Source organism: Carcharodon carcharias, chromosome 31 (assembly GCF_017639515.1).
Source record: "Carcharodon carcharias isolate sCarCar2 chromosome 31, sCarCar2.pri, whole genome shotgun sequence".
Lineage (NCBI taxonomy): Eukaryota > Metazoa > Chordata > Chondrichthyes > Lamniformes > Lamnidae > Carcharodon > Carcharodon carcharias.
This window is the reverse complement of record NC_054497.1, coordinates 17,646,669-17,666,921: the sequence shown is the minus strand read 5'-3', so window position 1 is coordinate 17,666,921 and position 20,253 is coordinate 17,646,669. Positions and strand designations below refer to the sequence as shown.

The window sequence follows — 20,253 nt, the reverse complement described above, 5'->3', positions numbered from 1 at the left end:
TGGCAGGAAGCAGAAGGTGATGGTCGAGGGGTGTTTTTGTGTCAGGATGCCTGTGTCCAGTGGGGTTCCACAGGAATCGGTGTTGGGTCCCTTGCTATTTGTGGTATATATAAACGACTTAGACTTGAATGTAGGAGGGGTGATCAGTAAGTTCACGGATTTCACGAAAATTGGTGGGATGGTAAATGGTGAGGAGGATAGCCTTAGATTACAGGAGGATATAGACAGGCTGATCAGTGGCAAATGGAATTTAATCCGAATAAGTGTGAGGTGATGCACTTGGGCAGGACAAACAAGGCATGGGAATACACGATGAATGGTAGGACCCTGGGAAGTACAGAAATCAGAGGGACCTTGGCATGCATGCCCACTGGTCCCTTAAGGTAGTGGAACAGGTAGATAAAGTGGTTAAGAAGGCATATGGGATCCTTGCCTTTATTAGCTGAGGCATAGAATATAGGGAAGTTATGCTGGAACAGTATAAAGCGCTGATTAGGCCACACCTGGAGTACTGCATGCAGTTCTGACCACCACATTATAGGAAGGATGTGATTGCATTAGAGAGAGTGCAGAGCTTTACCAGGATGTTGCCGGGGCTGGAGAGTTTTAGTTATGAGGAGAGAATGGATAGACTGGGGTTATTTTCCCTGGAGCAGAGGAGATTGAGGGGAGGCATGATTGAGGTGTATAAAATTATGAGAGGCATAGATAGGGTAGACAGGAAGGAACTTTTCCCCTTGGTGGAGGGATCAATAACCAAGGGCATAGATTTAAGGTAAGGGGCAGGAGGTTTAGAGGGGATGTGAGGAAGAATTGTTTCACCCAGAGGGTGGTGGGAATCTGAAACTCACTGCCTGAAAGGGTGGTAGAGGCAGAAACCCTCATAACATTTAAGAAGTATTTGGATATGCACTTGCAATGCCATGGCGTACAAGGCTATGGGCCTAGTGCTGGAAAATGGAATTAGAATAGTTGGGTAATTGTTTGACTGGCACAGACTCGATGGGCCGAAGGGCCTTTTTCTGTGCTGTAGACCTCTATGACTCTATTACTTCAGAAAAAGCTGCATTGGAACTATCAGTAGCAATGAAACAATGCACTGAAGTCCAGAGTGAGGTGGCAAGAGGTCAACAAGAAAATAAACAGTTGAAAGAACAGTGGATTCTCCTTCAAGTTCAAATACAACAGGAATGTGTGATTATTCAGCAACATGAAGAAATGAAGACCGTCTTAAACAGCAGAATGGAAAAAAAGAGTTGAAGAGACTTGATGAGATGCTTCTGAATTGTAGGAAAGCTCAAGATGAAGCAAGCAAGCTTTGCAAAGGAAAGGAAATCATATTGAAATCATGTTGCAAAAATCCTTCAGGACAAAGTTTATTCTTCTGGAGAATTATGAAGAAAAGCAAAATTAATTTAACATCACTCTGAATAAACTGAAGAACTAGTTAGCAGAGAAGACTTAGCAATGTTCAATATTCCAGGAAGAAGCCGAAAGCTACAAGAGACTGAAGAGCTGAAGGATCATTTGAATGGCAAAGAGGAGGCATTGAACGGAAAAGCCGTTGAACAGATAATGAAGACACAAGTAGCACAATCACTGAAACTGAAAGAACTGAAACAAGTTAAGACTTTGCTGGAGACAGACCTGGCCAACAGCGAAATTACAATGAAAGGCCAGGACTAAGCTCTGTTGCAGACAGAAAAAGAGAAGGCAGAAATGAAATGGGAAAACATGAATCTGCAAGCGCGAGGAACTAGAAGAAGAAAAGGCACCAGATGTCTCCGACATACTGAGAACCATCGAGTTGAATGAAAAGATTCATAAACTTGCAAAACAGTTTGAAATTAAAACAGCAAACCAATGTTTGGCCGAAATTGTAAAACAAATTGAAATGAAATTTCCAGTTGCGAAATGCGAGGTCGAGCGAGAACATGGCGGACAAAACAGAAAAAGAAAACTCGAGTCCACTCTAGGAATGAACAGAGTGCACATTCCCCTCAGAAAGAATGGGAAAAACCCAGTGTCCAAAAAAAGCAGACGAGCTTTTGATAAAGAGAAACACAACTCAGGGGAACGCAAAAAGTGAATCAAATGGAGATAGCCAAGTACCAGAAACACAAAGTACTGCTTCCATTCCTCCAAATGTGACTGACCAGGATGTGGAAGAACTGTCAAGCCTCAAGACCATCTGAATTTATAAAGTGAGAGATTTGATGGGCGAACAGGGATAGCAGGTAAAGATTATGTTACAAATAGTTACACTAAGTTGGAAAGGAAAGTTTTCTTTGGAGAAGAAAGGGGGGTGTTATATGATGCCATATGTATCTGCATGCCATGGGAAAGGTTCTCGGTGGAGCAAGGATTAATGTGGGACTGGAGAATAGCACCGCCCACAGTATGATGTATAGAGTCACATGGTCATAGCCTCAGAGAGAACAGTCTAGAGGGAACACTCTGGAACCAGCCTGCATGGAGACAACAGCACCATGCATGACCATACCTTGGATCTGCAAATAGTTAAAGATGACCAATAAAGGGTTCATGTTTAAATATACAAGTCTCAAGGTCTCATTATCGAGACATCTAAAGAGCCCATATTGCAACAGGAAGAGGTGAGAACATTGCAGATGCTATTGCTATAATCTTTAAAAGTTCTCTTGATTCAGGAATCACCCCTTCAGATTGGAAAATTACACGTCACTCTGATAATTAAGAGAAGTAAGAAAGGAAAACTAGGGAATTATAGAGCAGTTAGCCTAACATCTGTTGTCAGGAAATTACTAGAATCTATAATTAAGGATAGTGTGACTGAATACCTTAAAGCTGATGAGAGAGAGAGAGAGAGCAAGCATGCATTTGTAAAGGGAAGGTCATGCATGCAAACCACCTGAATGAATCTTTTGAAGTGGTGACTAAAGTAGTGGACAGGGGAAAGTCTATGGATGCTATTTAGATGAACTTCCAGAAGTCCCTCATAATAGACTATTAGCTAAAGGTTTAAACAATCATTGCTGCTGTTGATGATCTCTATGGCCAGCATCAGCAGTTGGATTTCTACCCCTAATCCCAGGCATAAAGCTAGCCAAAAGGTAGCTCTGAGTGGTTGGACCATAATTAATAGCTCAAACTCGCAAATATGGACCATTTTAGGCCAGGTGTACCACACTTCCAATCTGTTCTATCTGACTTGTGCCAAAGCAAAATGAGCAGGTGAGGAAATTGCCCTATAGATTATCAACAAAAAAAAAAGTGATGAAAACATCCCATTCATCACCAAAACTTACAGACCATCGTCAACAATGAAGCTGGTGGTGACACTCGTAGCAATGATGTCATCTTCCAAAATTAGCTGAAATTCATTGTATAAATTGGCTGGGTTGGTGATATTCACCTGAGTGAGGAAATAGTGCAAAGGGAAACAATGAAACTACTTCTCAATTTTTACACTTCCTTTCTCATTTTTTTTCCTTTCATTCAAACATTTCTTTCCTCTAGCACCAAAGTGGGGACTATGCTGACTCTCCCTTGATTTCCCCTCTCTTCTTTGTGAGATCACCTAGGATGTTGGAAATTGGGGATACCTGGGGGTAAATACACCTTCCTCTGTGGACAGCACCACCTCTTGGATCATCTCACTGTTTCAAATTGGCTTCAGAAGGCATGATCCTTAATGAATACTTTGTGCTTGTCTTCACAACAGAGAGGCATGATGCAGACTTTGTAGTTAAGGACAGCAGTGTAAAATATTGGTTAGGATAATCATACTAAGAGAGGAAATATTAAAGTGTTTATCATCTTTGAAGGAAATAAATCACCAGGCCTTGGTGAAATATATCTCAGGTTTCTAAGAAAATGAAAAGAGGAAAATGCAAAGGCTCTGCCAATTTTTGTTGGCTACAGTGTAGTGCTAGAGGTCTCGAGGATTGCTAACTTTGCACCATTGTTTCAAAAGGATTGAAGGGATAGACTGGGTAGCTACAAGGCCGATCAGCCTAACCTCAATGAACTAATTATTTGAGAAAATTCTGAGGGACAGTGTTAATCATTATTTAAAAAGGCATTGGTTAATCAAGGACAGCATGGATTTGTTAAGGGAAGGTCATGTCTGACTAGCTTGATCGAGGTTTTTGAGGAGCTGACAAGGAGGGTTGATGAGGGTAGCACATTTGATAACAACATAAGAACACAAGAAATGGGAGCAGGAGTAGACAGCATGGTCCCTCGAGCTGTTGATGTAGTCTACATGGATTTTACCAAGACATTTGACAAGTCTGGCCTGGTCAGAAATGAAGTCCATAGGATCTAAAGGAAACTGGCAAGTTGGATCCAAGATTGCCTTGGTAAGTAAAGGGGAACAATCAATGTGTATTCTTGTGACTGGTTCAGTTCCACAGGGCTCAGTTCCACAGGGCTCAGTACTGGGTCCCTTGCTTTTTGTGGTGTATATCAATGGTTTAAACTAAAATGTAGGGGGCATGAATAAGAAGATTGCAGATGATACAAAAATTGGCCAAATGGTTGATAGTGAGGAAGAAAGCTGTAGAACACAAGAAAACATCAATACATCTGAACAGGTGGGAAGAGAAATGCAGATGGAATTCAATCCAGAGAAGTGTAAGGTTATGCCATTTGGGGAGGTCAAACAAGGCAAGGTGATACACAATGAATAGTAGGATATCAAGAAGGAATAGAGAGAGACTTAGGATTTCGTGTCCACAGATTCTGGAGGTGGTAGGACAGTTAGATAAGGTGTTTAAGAAGGCACATAGAATACTTTCCATAATTAGATGAGGTATGGAATTTAAGAGCAGCGAGGTTATGCTAGAACTGTATAAAACACTGGTTAGGACACAGATAGTGCACTGTGTACAGTTCTGGTCAGCACATTGCAGGAAGGATGCAACCTCACTAGTGAGGGCACAGAAGGGGTTTACAAGTGCGTTATGAGGAATGGAGAATCTGAACTGAGGAAAGATTTGATAGGCTGGAATTGTTTTCTTTGGAACAAAGGAAGATTAGGGGAAATTTCTGAGGGGTATAAAAGGGACATTGATAGAGTGAATCTAAAGGACATTTTTCCCTTAGTAGAGAGGTTAACAATCTGGGGCCATAGATTTAAAGTAACTGACAGAAGGGTTAGAGGAGCGTTCAGGAGAAATTCTTTCAGCCAAATGGTGGAGGAGGTCTGGAGCTCACTGCTTGTAAGGGTGGTAGAAGTAGAAACATTCATTGCGTTAAAGCAATATTTGGATAAGCTCATGAAGTGCTGTAGCCTACAGGGCCACAGACCAAGGTTCTGAAAGTGGGTTAGGCTGCATGGCTCATTTTCTGCTGTCGGAAACATGATGTGTCAAATGGCCTTCTGTGCATAAATGTTCTTTATTTCTATGTTCCACTTCCTATCCTGAACTCCAGGCCACAGTGCTTAGGGTCTACCCATGCCTCCAGTCCTTAGCTTCTACTTTCAAGCCTTGTCTCATCTCCAGTTTTACTCACCTTTCCTCCAGTTTTATCTGCCAGCTGTCCAAGTTCTGGTAATCTGCAGTCAGTGCCTTCAATAGTCAATATGGAGACGATCACCCTGCCAGGAATGATTCAACTGAATTATTAAATTGTTAAAGTTTCTTCAGGCTTATGAGACATTGCACCTAGGTCATAGGAACCTCGGAACAGTAGGAGGCCATTTAACACCTCAAGCCTGTTCTATCATTCAATGAGATCATGGCTGATGTGCCACCTAATTCCATATTTTGTCACAACCTTTGTCACATATCCCTTAATCCCGTAGGATAACAAAAAATCTATCAATCTCACAGATTTAAAATTTACAAGTGAAAAAGCATCAATTGCTATTTGTATGAAGAAAGTTCCAAATTTGTACCATTCATCGTACGTAGAAGTATTTCCTAATTTCAGCCCTGTAAAGGCTGCTCTACTTCTTCGACTATGGTCCTAGACTCCCCAACTAGCAGAAATAATTTCTATCTAGCCTTCTGCTGCCCTTAATTTTTTTCAAAAACTTCAATCAAATGGCCCCTTAATCTCCTAAATTCCAGGGAATACAATCCTAGTTTGTGCAATCTCTCTTCATAATTTAACCCTTGAAGTCCAGGTCTCATTCCCATAAATTTACACTGTACTTCTTGCAAGCAACATATCTTTTCTAAGGTGTGGTGCCCAGATTTAGGATAGTTATGGAAGAGGATAAGGTTGGACCTGAAATAAAAGATCTAAACTGGGGAAAGGCTAATTTTACTAAGGTGAGATATGATTTGGCCCAAATGGACTGGGAGCAGCTACTTTCAGATAAAACTGTGTCAGGGCAGTGGGAGGCATTCGAGGGGGAAATAGCGAGAGTACAGGGCAAATATGTTCCCATAAAGACAATGGTGGTGGGGGGAACCAAGTCCGGAGAACCCAGGATGTCAAGGGACATAAAGGTTAGGATTAAGAAAAAAAGAGAAGCTTCAGGCAGATACCGAGGGCTCAATACAGCAGAGTCCCTAGAGGAGTATAAAAAGTGCAGAGGGCAACTTAAAAAGGAAATTAGGAAAACTAAGAGACTGCATGAGAAACTATTGGTGGATAAAATAAAGGAAAACCCAAAGGGGTTTTTTAAATATATAAAGAGCAAGAGAATAACTAGGGAAAGAGTAGGGCCAATTAGGGACTATAGAGATAATGTGTGTGTGGACCTGAAAGATGTGGGTACAGTCCTCAATGAATACTTTGCGTCGGTCTTCACAATGGAAAAGGACGACGCAGGTATAGATATCAGGGTGGAGGACTGTGAAATATTAGAGGAAATTAATGTAGAGAGAGAAGAGGTACTCGTGGGTTTAGCGGCCTTAAAAGTGGATAAACCTGCAGACCAGGAAGAGATGTATCCCAGGCTGTTGAGGTAGGCAAGGGAAGAGATATCAGGGGCCCTAGCAATAATTTTCAGATCCTCCCTAGCCACAGGTGAGATGCCAGAAGATTGGAGGACTGCTAACGTTGTCCCATTATTAAAAAAGGGAGGAAGTGATCGACCAGGAAATTACAGGCCAGTCAGTCTAACCTCAATGGTGGGAAAGTTACTAGAAATAATTCTAAGGGACAGAATATATCTGCACTTGGAGGGACATGGATTATTCGGGGATAGTCAGCATGGATTTGTGAAGAGAAAGTCATGTTTGACAAATTTGATCAAATTTTTTGAGGAGGTATTGAGGGTAATGCATTTGATGTGGCCTACATGGACTTTAGCAAGACTTTTGATAAGGTCCCTCATGGCAGACTGGTCAAGAAAGTAAGAGCCTTTGTGATCCAAGGCAAAGTGGCACATTGGATGCAGTGTGGTAGGAAGCAGAGGGTGATGGTAGAGGGATGTTCCTGTGACTGGAAGTCTGTTTCCAGTGGGGTTCCGCAGGTTCGGTGCTGGGGCCCTTGTGTTTGTGGTGCACATAAATGATTTGGACTTAAGTGTAAGGGGTTTGATGAAGAAGTTTGCGGTGACGTGAAAATTGGTAGGGTGGTAAATAGTGAGGAGGATAGCCATAAACTGCAGGAGGATATCAATGGACTGGTCAGGTCAGCAGAGCAGTGTCAAATGGAATTTAACCCAGAAAAGTGTGAGGTAATGCACTATGGGAGGGCTAACAAGGCAAGGGATTACACAATAATGGTAGGACCCTGGAAAGTACTGAAGATCAGAGGGACCTTGGTGTGCATATCCATAGATCCCTGAAGGTAGCAGGGCAGGTTGATAAGGTGCTTAAGAAGGCATATGGGATACTTGACTTTATTCGCCAAGTCATAGAAGACGAGAGCAGGGAAGTTATGCTGGAACTGTATAAAACACTGTTTAGGCCACAACTGGAGTACTGCGTGCAGTTTTGGTCACCATTTTATAGAAAGGATGTGATTGCATTGGAGAGGATGCAGAGAAGATTTACCAGGATGCTGCAGTTATGATGAAAGCCTGGATAAGTTGTGGTTGTTTACCTGGGAGCAGCGAAGGTTGAGAGGGGACCTGATAAGAAGAGTATAAGGTTATGAGGTGCATTGAAAGGGTGGACAGGAAGGCATTTTTTCCATTAGTAGAGAGGTCAATAACCAGGGGCATAGATTTAAAGAAAGAGGTAAAAAGCTAAGAGGGGAGTTGAGGAAAATTGTTTCCACCCAGAGGTTGGTGGGAGTCTGGAACTCACAGCCTGAAAGTGTGGTTGAGTCAGAAACTTTCGTAGCATTTAAGGGGTGTTTAGATATTCACTTGCATTGCCATAGCCTCCAGGGCTATGGGCCAAGTGCTGGAAAATGGGATTAGTGTAGTCAGATCTTTGTTGACCAGTGCAGACACGATGGGCTGAATGGCCTCCTTCTGTGCTATAAACGTGTATGAGTCTAACGGCTCACAGCACCACAGGTGTGGTCTAACCAGAGCTTTACATAACTGAAGCATGACTTCGATCCCTTTGTAGTCTACTCCTCTACATATAAAGGCCTGCATTCCATTAATCTTTTTGATTATTTTCGATAGCCTCTTCATGATGTTTTAACAATCTATGTACTTGGACTCCCATATCTGTTCTATCCTTTACAGGTTCAAAGTGGATGACTTCGCATTTGCTTATAATGAAATCCATTTGCCCCAGTTTTGTCAATTCAATTAATCCATCAAAAGTTCTTTGTAATTTTATGTTCACTTCTACACTGCATAAATTGCCACCTATTTTTGTGACATCAGAAATTGTGGCTATGTGGCTTTTTATCCCATCATCTGTTGCTGCTGCTTGTAGCTATCCACACCAGGAAATTTCTGTTATGGTATGTCACATTCATCTGTCTTACGACATCATCACATATCCACTGTAGCTCATCTGCAACTGCTCTGTGACGTCCATCATCCAACTACACCTAGATCGACCCTGCTTTCTGCTGCCCTCCTCTTTGCCCTCCAGGTGAAATCTCTGTGGCTTTTCAGCTCTGATCAAATGGCCGAAACACTGAGATTTTCTTTCCTGGATGTCACTTTTATGAGTTACTTTTGTTCTTGCAATCTCCAGCACTTCTTCATTGGTCTGATGATCTATTATATGGAATTTTAGCATATGCCTTAGCATCCACATTTCAAAGGCCTCTATTTTTCTCTGAATATTCTGTGTACAGGTTGAATAATTTTTGCAACAGTACATAACCTTGTTGTACTCCTCTGTTCACTTGAAATATATCTTATTGTCCATATTCCACCCTGATTTTGTCCCAGTATAGACTCTGGATAAATCTCACATCTTTACTGCCAATGACTCCAGTTTTGCTCGGGCTCCTTGATACTACACTCCGTTAAATGCTGCCTTGATATCAAAGGCAGTCATTCTCTCCTCACCTCTGGAGTTCAGCTCTTTTGTCCATGTTTGGAACAAGGCTGCAATGAAGTCAGGAGCTAAACAGCAGTGGCAGATCCCACACTGAGTGATAGTGATCAAGTTATTGCTGAGTAAGTTTCAGCAACACATCTATTAGATCTTGTTGATAAACACAGTCAAAAGATTTTTCATAGTCTATGCAACAAATATAAATGTTCCAGCTTACTTCTAGATATTTATTACGAGAAGGTTTGTGCACTGAAGTCAGAAGTAATGAATCCACTACCACCTTTAGAGATTTTAAAGATTAAATTAAAACATTTATTAACAAAAAAAAGTTAAACACAAGATTACAGTTACACAGTTATTTAGTCTTATAATAGTTCCCAAAACTTCTACTTAACTGGACTCCCAACTACACACCCCTTTCAGGCAACAGTCCAAATAGATTCCTAATCTATAAAACATCCAGCAAGATTACCACAAGCACCAACTGTTGCTGGAAGGGAGATATTTCACAGCTTCTCTCTCCCTCTCATTTGACAATGAAAGTCCAAAGACTTTTAACACAACCTTGGTTACTGGAACAGCAAACTTCTCCAGGGTGGCGAGAAACTGCAACTTCATAGTATACTCTTCAAGATCTCACACAGTGACACTCCATATAGCTTTCCAGCTTTCTTTAAATATATTTTCTCCCTCTTTGATTGGTAAATCCCATCGTTTCTACCTGTCCTTGGAAGTTACTTTTCCCAGGATATAGAAGTCTTTTATGCGTCATTATAGCCAGCGTTTTAGAAAAAATAAACGTAATAACTTTGCTTTATTTACCTTGCCAGCTGTAAACTTCTTACTATGTCCCTTTGAAAAACCAACAACCTCTCCACTAATCTAAAAGTGTAAAATTCCCCTTTACTTAGCTCACCCATTTACGTTTCAAATTTTTTTACACTCAACACCTTTCATGATTCAAACCTTGCAGTCTAACACACTACAGTTTACTTAAATTATTAACACATACAGGAACATACACGCACATAACCAGGAGCCTGTGTTAAAGTATCTCACAGTAATATCAGGAAAAATATCTTAGTCATTTTACAAGCATGTATTCTATATTCTGCCTCCTCCAAAAGTCGATATCACAGATGCCAGTCTTCAGTCAATCCGATTCACTCCACATGATATCAAGAAACAGCTGAAGGCACTGGATACTACAAAGGGATGGGTCCTGACAATATTTCAGCAATAGTACTGAAGACTTGTGCTCAAGAACTTTCCACAATCCTGGCCAGGCTGTTCAAGTACAGCTACAATGCTGGCATCAATCCAGCAATGTGGAAAACTGCCTGGTCTGTCCTGTACACAAAAAGCAGGATGAATTGAACCCAGCAAATTACTACCCCATCAGTCTACTCTTGATCGTCAGTAAAGTGATGACAGGGGTCATTAGCAGTACCATCAAATGGTACTTACTCAGCAATAACTTGCTCACTATCACTCAGTGTGGGTTCTGCTACTGCCATTTAGCTCCTGACCTCATTGCAACCTTGTTCCAAACACTGACAAAAGAGCTGAACTCCAGAGGTGAGGAGAGAATGACTGCCCTTGACACCAAGGCAGCATTTAATGGAGTGTAGCATCAAGGAGCCCGAGCAAAACTGGAGTCAATGGGAATTAGGGGAAAACTCTCCACTGGTTGGAGTCATACCTAGCACAAAGGAAGATGGTTGTTGTTGTTGGAGATCAGTCATCCCAACTCCAGGAGTTTCTCAGGCTAGTGCCCTAGGCCCAATCATCTTCAGCTGCTTCACCAATTATCTTCCCTCCATCAGAAGGTGTTCGTTGATGATTGCACAATATTCAGCACCATTTGTGACTCCTCAGATACGGAAGCAGTCTGTGCCCATATTCAGCAAGACTTGTACAACATTCAGGCTTAGACTGATACATGGCAAGTAACATTCACACCACACAATTGCCAGGCAATGACCATCTCCAACAAGACAGAATCCAACCATCTCCCCTTGACATTCAATGGCATTACCATCGCTGAATCCCCACGATCAACAACCTCAGGGCTACCAATGACCAGAGACGGAACTGGACTAACCATATAAATGTTGTGGCTACAAAAGCAAGTCAGAGGCTGGGAATTCTGCAGAGAATAACTCATTTCCTGACTCCCCAAAGCCTGATAACATCCACAAGGCTCAAGTCAGGAGTGTGATGGAATACTCTCCGCTTGCCTGGATGAGTGCAGTTCCAAAATAATCAAGAAGCTCAAACCATCCAGGACAAAGCAGCCCACTCAATTGGCACTCCATCCACCATCTTCAACATGCACTCCCTCCACCACCGACACACCATGTTAGAGGTGTGTACAATCTACAAGATGCACTGCCGCGACTTGCCAAGGCTCCTTCAACAGCACCTTCCACACCCGCAAATACTACCACCTAGAAGGACAAGGGCAGCAGATATATGGGAACACCACCTCCTGGAAGTTCCCCTCCAAGCCACACACCATTCTGACTTGGAAATATATCACCATTCCTTCACTGTCGCTGGGTCAAAATCCTGGAACTGCCTCCCTAACAGCACTGTGGGTGTACCTACACCACATGGACTGCAGCGGTTCAAGAAGGCAGTTCACCACCACCTTCTCAAGGGCATTAGGGATGGGCAATAAATGCTGGCCTAGCCAGCAACACCTATATCCCATGATAGACTTAAAAAAAATTGATTGTGATTTATTGTTATAGATTTCTTCAGTAACTTAACGAATAATGAATATCTCAATGTTACTTGGAATGTATCCTTTGGTAAATATTTCATCACAAATTTCTGTTATCGCTTTAAATTACATTTCTCCAAGTGCTTTTAGATTATCTGTTGTTACTTCATCGATGCCTGGCGCTTATCCTGTACTCACCAATTTCAAAGCATCCTTTACATCTGATAATGTTTTGTCCTCCATTTGCGTCTATATCTTGAGGAATCCCTTGATTTGGATCATTGTACAATTCAGTTATATATCCTGTCCATCTTTTTGTGACTGAATCTGTTTCAAACAATATTTCACCACCTTTTATGACCTACTTCTTAGTTATACCTTTCTTTCTATCTGTCAAAGATTTAACCTTCTGGTATGTAACTTTCATTTTGTGACTTATTTCCATCTCTAATACTTCATCACACATCTCACTGTACTATTTGTCTTTAGCCTCCCCATGTGCAATCTTTATTTCCTTTTCAATTTTATAATACTCAGGTGTGTGTCTTCTCTTTCCTCTTTCTATCATCATTGATCGGATCTCATCTGTCATTCACTGCTTGTCTCATTTTCTTTTCTGTTTTAGTAATATTTCCTTTGCAGCATTTTGCACACTCTTTCATATTTCTCCATTTGCTTTCTGTTCCAGGTTCTGAGATCTCTGTTTGTTCTGTTTCCTCGTCCTGAGACATCCGTATTTGTTTTTTACTTTAAGAGTGAATGCCTTTCTGATGTTCTCATCCTTCGAAACGTCAAGGTCTAAATGGCCACACATCATTTCTAGTTTGATACTTTCAGTTTCATATTAATTTTGCCACAAGACAATGATCTGAAAAAACTCAGTGCCTGCAAACATATGAATTTTCTTTATACTGTTTCTAAAACATTGTTTCTCCATCGCATAATCTATTCGATTTTGATACCATTGCCTGGACTTTTCCAAGTGTAGAGTCTTCTTTTTGGTTACTTAGAGAAGGTGTTTGCCACCTTCAGGTCATTTTCTTGACAAAACTGTATCAGTCTCTCTCCTCTTTAATTTCTCGATCCTAGGCCATGTTGACCAACATGCGTTTCCAATGCTCCTTCACCAACTTAAGAGTTTAAGTCACCTATTACAATTACCACATCTGTTGACTTGATCTCATCATAATATTTCAGTCGTCATAAAATCCCTCTATTTCCTGCTCCCTGGAAGCTCGTGTCAAGGCATAAACTTGTACAACAACCAGACTAAAAGGCTTTCATTTGATCTTAGCCATGATGACTCTTTGAGGTTGGCCAGTAATCTTGAGCTGATCTCTTGTATCTTTTGTTTATGAGGATTCCTACTCCATCCCTCTCTGCTTCTCACCTCTTAGAAATAAGGCACATGATTCTTCTTTTCCATCTGACCAGATTCTAACCATCTTCCTTCTGCAAATCCTAGTGAGTTAATAGTGTCTATCCATTATCTGTAGACAGTTGTCAAGCTTTCCCACCTGATATAAAGTTCTTATTTCCATCTTCCCACTCTCAAGAAGCCACCTCTTGCATTGAGTATAATGGGCTCAGAAGCTGACCTTGTTTGAGAGTTTAGGTCAACTTGGTCATAAATTTGTTGGTTACTTTGCTGGGCAACGGCTTCTACTATGGAACTGAAGAGTCATAATGGACTCAAAATGTTAACTCTGTTTCTCTCTCCACAGGTGCTGCCAGGTCTACTGAGTTTTTCCAACACTGTTTCAATTCATTATTTTCCATTCTGGCACCATTCCTGGCTAGAGAGGGAGCACGGGTTTGAATTCTATTTTGAATCCTGGTGCTAGAAGCTGGACCAGAAACAACGCTGCACAATACTAGCGGTAGCCCTCATTGCTTTTCTACTCTGTACCTCAAACATTATGGTCAATTGTCGCATTGCCCATTATTACCCTGTCTAAGATCAGCTAACTCAACTGGGACATTCCTGGTTCATAGGACTCAGCTACTGATGCATCAGAGAATCCTCATTACTTTTTAACTTTCAACTCATCCATCTGGCCCCTTTCTCAGCAGTGTTTAACAACTTTCTGTGACAAAGTAGCTTAGACGAGAAGTTCATCACATGACTGCAAGAGCCTATAGTCCTCTCTGTGCTGTGACGGGGTCCGTTATTCCAATATGTTATCATGCCACAATATGAATGGCACTTACCCCTTTGTCACTGCATATTCAGCCAGCTGATTGTAGAAAAGCTTTGAGGACTGATAAATCTTATCATCCTTAATGTCCTCCAGATTTCCCAGGATGGTGTTAGCTCGTCCATCTGTACAGATTATAACCTGAAAAATACACAGAATATCTAAAATAGTTGAATTCTCTATATATCATCTTGAAATTAGCCGCTAATACCACAGAAAGTCAATATCAGGGAAAGCCTACATCACTGCTACAGTAACAGAAAGTCTCTCCCCGTAAGAGACACATAGAGCAAAACTGTTAGCTCAGTGGACGGGCGTGCACCCGACCCACTCGAGCGTAACATGATGTGCATCGACATCAGGTGAGTGTCCCGACATCAACGCGTAGTCGCGATTTATTTCATTTGGCGGGCGCACGCCGGAGTTGGCAATGTGCACGCCGACAATTAAAGGGCCTGTTAAGTGTTAAGGCCATTAAGACAGCAGCTAAACAGAATTCTTCGCTGCCCGTTGAACCTCACGGTTGGCGAGCAGGTGAAAAGGCCAAGCGGCCTTTGCACTCTCCAGGAAACCCTCATCCACGGGCGGGATGAGGTTTCCTAAAGCAAAATAAAAATAAAATAAAAAAATTTAATTAAAAAATTTAATCAATAACATGGCCGTGCTCATGTGACAGAGCCACATGAGGGGACACGTTTTATGACATTTTTAATTCCTTCACTGGCCCACCAGTGTGAAATCGCCTTCCAGCCTCGATTGCGGGCGGTGCTCAGATAACCAACCACAACCCACCCGCCCCCACCGAGCCTGCCCAACAAGGGTGAAATTCTGCCCATAGGTATTAAAACTCATGCGACTCTGCGTGCCTGGTTCCATTATTGCTCAAATAGAAGTGGCACCGACAGACACAAGAACACAAAGTTCTTCCATAATTCTCCCTTCAACTAGCAGCAATTTTTCCTTTTTTAAAGAAATGAGTTCAGATATTTCAAAAGCCTGAATTTTGGATTAGATTTTCATTGGAGTCATGGAGGGGTGAAAATGGTGGTCCAGGTAGCGAGCCCACACCCTGCATTCCCAATCTGACTGGCTCCATTGCAAGGATTTGGCATGTCCTAATACCCTGCAATTTTCATGGAATTGGGCCAGTTTTTCAAAGAGTCGTGGATCCGGGCACCTCAGAGGCGTCATAAACAATGGTCTGCATGAGGGAACCTTTTGAAAGATAAGAGTCAAAGGTCCTCCTCATGCACCCCATGCTAAGGGGTGCCCCCCTACCATCCCTACTGCCCCTCATGCCAAACTATGGCACATCCATGCCCATTCACCTACTAGACGCTGTATAAAACCATTGAACCCTATAATCACAGTAGGATGTGTAAAAAAAAGTTTAAAAAAAATTCCTTTTTACTACAGGGCAATAAAAGTGTCAATCCTCCAGACCCTTTAAAGTATCAATATCAGAAACTGCAAGCACCTGAAAGCTCTATCTTGCATAAATAAACATGGTGCAATTGAGAGAAGATATCAGAGCCAGAGCTGTTAATCAAGCAATGGTTCCCCTGAGGCTCAGCTGTTTCAACAGGTTAATGGATATCTGGGCTCTCAACCAAGAATGCATAATGAGGCTTGGCCCTCAATGGGTGGGCCAAACCAGGAAATTTCCCACTACCCACCTTGAGGATGAAAATCCAGTCTATTATGTCCCCTAAGATCAATGAGTCATAGTACTTATGGTGGTTGCAGCAGAACTGTGTTCTCCAGTATCTATTGGTGTTGATTGGTAACCTATAGGGACTGAACAGTATCCATCTGTGTCATCCAGGCTGACCAATGCTGACCCTTCCATACTTTGCAGGATCAATAGAAAGGCAGGGAGTGTCCAGTAACTGCCAACTGTTGGGGTCAGGTTAATTTTCCAAAACACCATCTAGCTCTCCCTTGACCCCCTGAGAGGATTGATAAAACTTCACTGCTACCAATGCTACTCCATATAGAAGTATTTGTCACACCTAGATTAATAGGGATTAAGTCAAAAAGGATGTTCGACAATAATGTTTTCTTTAATACTCATTCATAGGATGTGGGTGTTGCTGGCTAGGCCAGCATTTATTACCCATCCCTAATTGCCCTTGATAAGATGGTAATGTTCTGCCTTCTTGAACTGCTTCATTCCATGTCTTGTAGGAATACCTACAGTGCTGCTAGGAAGAGTGTTCCAGGATTTTGACCCAGCAACAGTGATATAGTTTCAATTCAGGATGGTGTGTGATTTGGAGGTGGTGGTGTTCCCAAGTAATCACCCTTATCCTTTTATACAGAAGAGGCCTTGGGTTTGGAAGGTGCTGTCTGAGGAGCCTTGGTGAATTCCTGCAGTGCATCTTGTAGATAGTACACGCTGCTGCTACTGTGCGTCGGTGGTGGAGGGAGTGAATGTTGAAGGTGGTGGATTGGGTGCCAATCAAGTGGGCTACTTTGTCCTAGATGGTGTTGAGTTTCATTAGACCGTAAGGCATAGGAGCAGAAATTAGGCCATTTGGCCCATCGAGTCTGCTCCGCCATTCGATCATGGCTGATAAGTTTCTCAACCCCATTCTCCTGCCTTCTCCCCGTAACCTTTGATCCCTTTGCCAATCAAGAACCTATCTAAATCGGCGTTAAATACACTTCTTGAGTGTTATAGGAGCTGCACTCATCCAGGCAGGCCTAGAGTATTCCATCACACTCCTGACTTGTAACTTGTAGATTGTGGACAGGTTTAGGGGAGTTAGGAGTTAATCCCCACAGAAGTGCCAGCCTCTGACCTACTCTTGTAGCCATAGCGTGGCTGGTCTAGTCTAGTTACTGGTCATAGGTAACCCTTTCTTAGGTCCCTAATTGGCCTTATTCCTCCTTTTACCATCCTTTTACTATTTATATGCCAATAGAAGATTTTGGGGTTCCCCTTTATATTGGCTGCCAGTCTTTTCTCATAATTCCTCCTCGCTTCTCAAAAATGCTTTTTCACCTCCCCTCTAGACCTTCTGTATTCCTCTTGGTTCTCAACTGTATTTTCTATCCGACACTTGTCCTAAGCATGCTTTTTCTTCTTTATCTTAATTTCTATCTCCTTTTTCATCCAGAGAGCTCTGGGTTTGTTTGCCCTACCTTTCCCTTTCAATGGAATATACCTTGACTGTGCCCGAATCAATACTTTTTTTGAAGGAAGCCCATTGTTCAGTTACAGTTTTTCCTGCCAATCTTTCCTTCCAGTCTATCTGGCCCAGCTCCGTTCTTGCCCCATCGAAGTCGGCTCTCGTCCAGTTAATTATTCTTACTCTGGATTGTCTATCATCCTTTTCTATCATCATCCTAAAACATACAATACAAAGATCACTGTCTCCTAAATGTTCCCCCACTGACACCTGATCTACATGGTCCACCTCATTTCTAAGAACCAGGTCCATATTGGACACATACTGCTGTAGAAAACTTTCCTGAACACAATCTAGGAACTTTTGCTCCTCTCCACCCTTTACACTACCACTGTCCCAGTCTAAATTCGGATAATTAAAGTCATCCATTATAACTACACTATAATGCCTGCATCTCTCTGTAATTTCCCTGCAGATTTGTTCTTCTACATCCTTCCCACTAGTTACAGGTCTATAGACTACACCAAGCAATGTAATTGCACCCTTTTTGCTCGAGCCAAATTGATTCTGTCCCTGAACCCTCTGGGACATCCTCTTTCTCCTGCACTGCAATGCTCTCCTTAACCAATACCAACACTCCTCCTCCTTTCCTTCCTTTCCTATCATTTCTGAACACCTTGTACCTGGGAATATTTAACACCCAGTACTGCCCTTCCTTGAGCCAGGTCTCTGTTATTACCGCAACATCATATTTCCACACAGCAATCTGCACCTGTAACTCGCCTATCTTATTTATTATACTATGTGCATTTACATACATGTATAGTAATCCTGGTTTAGATTTTGTTACTTTCCCCCTCACCCCGACTTCACCGATTAACCTACTATTCTCTATACTAGTGCTATCTGTCTCTCCCAGTATTTTGTGCATCCTGGTATTCCTTTCTAATGTTTTCTAATGGTTCCCAAGCCCTGCTGAGTTAGTTTAAAGCCTTTAGAACTCAGTTAGGTCCTTTATAACTTGGCCAGCTCGGTCAGTAGTGGTGCTACCAAGCCACTCTTGGTGACAGACATTGAAGTCCCCCACCCAGAGTCCATTCTGTGCCCTTGCCACCCTCAGTGCTTCCTCCAAGTGGTGTTCAACATGGAGGAGCACTGATTCATCAGCTGAGGGATAGATGGTAGGTGGTAACCAGCAGGAAGTTTCCGAGCCCCTGTTTGAGAATTCATGGGGTCCAGATTCAATGTTGAGGACTCCTCAGGGGAACTCCCTCCTGACTGTACACCACTGTGTCACCACCTCTGCTGGGTCTGCCCTGTCAGTGGGACAAGGCATACCCAGGGTTGGTGATGGTGGGGCCTGGGGGTCATTATCTGTAAGGTATGATTCCGTGAGGATGACTATGTCCCGCAGCTGCTTGAGCCATTGGGACAGCTCTCCCAATTTAGCACAATCCCCCAAGATGTTAGTCAGGGCAGCCTTTCAGGTTCGATGAGACTGGGTGTGTCATTGTTGCTTCCGGTACTTAGGTCAATGCTGGGTGGTCCATCCAATTTTATTTCTTTTTTTAGACTTTGTAGCGGTTTGATACAACTGAGTGGCTTTCTTGGCCATTTCAGAGGGCAGTTAAGAGTCAACCATATTGCTGTGCATCAGGAATAACATGTAGGCCAGACCAGGTGAGGACAGCCAGTTTCCTTCTCTAAAGGACATTAGTGAACCAGATGGGTTTTTACAACAATCAACATTATATTCCAGATTTATTAATTGAATCCAAATTCCTCCAGCTCCATGGTGGGATTTGAACCCGTGTCTCCAGAACATTACTCTGGATTACTAGTCCAGTGACATTACCACTGCGTCACCGCCTCTCTGCCTGTGATTACACTTGGGCCAGGATTTTTACTCTGTCAGGCAGGCACCAACCGCTGCCTGCGTCTGGGCCCCGATTAACAGCCAGCAAGCGTGAAATGCACGCTGCAGCGCTCAGCACTGCCAGGGTGGGGATAGGAGGTGGGCGAATGCAGAAGTTCACACGTGTGCAAGTGCGCACAGTGAAAGCTCCCCGAGGCAGATTTAAAAAACACAAAAATAAAAAAAAATTACCACTGTTAATGAATGAAATTTCAAAATTATTTGCTGTTGGAAACCTCATCCAGTCCATGACAATACTATTGCCAGAATAATGCCAGGCCCATAGCCTTTGCAGTATCCAGCATCTTCAGCTGTTTCTCAATATCACGTGGAGTGAATCGAATTGGCTGAAGACTGGCATCTGTGATGCTGGGGACCTCCGGAGGAGGCCGAGAGAGATTATCCACTCAGCACTTCTGGCTGAAGATTGTTGCAAATGCTTCAGCCTTATCTTTTACACTGATGTGCTGGGCTCCTCCATCATTGAGGATGGGGATATCTGTGGAGCCTCTTCCTCCAGTGACTTGTATAATCGTCCACCACCATTCACGATTGGATGTGGCAGGACTGCAGAGCTTAGATCTGATCCATTGGTTGTGGGATCACTTAGCTCTGTCCATCACTTGCTGCTTATACTCTTTGGCACACAAGTAGTCCTGTGTTATAGCTTCACCAGGTTGACACCTCATTTTTAGGTGTGCCTGCTGCTGCTCCTGGTTTGCCCTCCTGCATTCTTCATTGAACCAGGGCTGATCCCCTGGCTTGATAGTAATGGTAGAGTGGGGGATATGCAGGCCATGAGGTTACAGATTGTGTTCGAGTACAATTCTGCAGCTGCTGATGGCCCACAGCACCTCATGGATGCCCAGTTTTGAGTTGCTAGATCTGTTTGAAATCTATTCTATTTAGCCTGGTGATA

General features: G+C 42.6%; 1 protein-coding gene across 1 annotated transcript in view; it reads right to left on the bottom strand.

The window, feature by feature from the left end:
- The window catches only part of LOC121271521 (circularly permutated Ras protein 1-like), a 113,176-nt gene that overhangs the window by 38,197 nt on the left and 54,726 nt on the right, over positions 1-20,253 (bottom strand). Inside the window, exons 12-14 of the mRNA XM_041177502.1 lie at positions 14,299-14,426; positions 5,500-5,584; positions 3,288-3,394 (exon numbers count right to left, since the gene is read on the bottom strand). Of these exons, the coding sequence (XP_041033436.1) occupies positions 3,288-3,394; positions 5,500-5,584; positions 14,299-14,426 (320 nt within the window). The remainder of the gene's footprint in view (positions 1-3,287; positions 3,395-5,499; positions 5,585-14,298; positions 14,427-20,253) is intronic.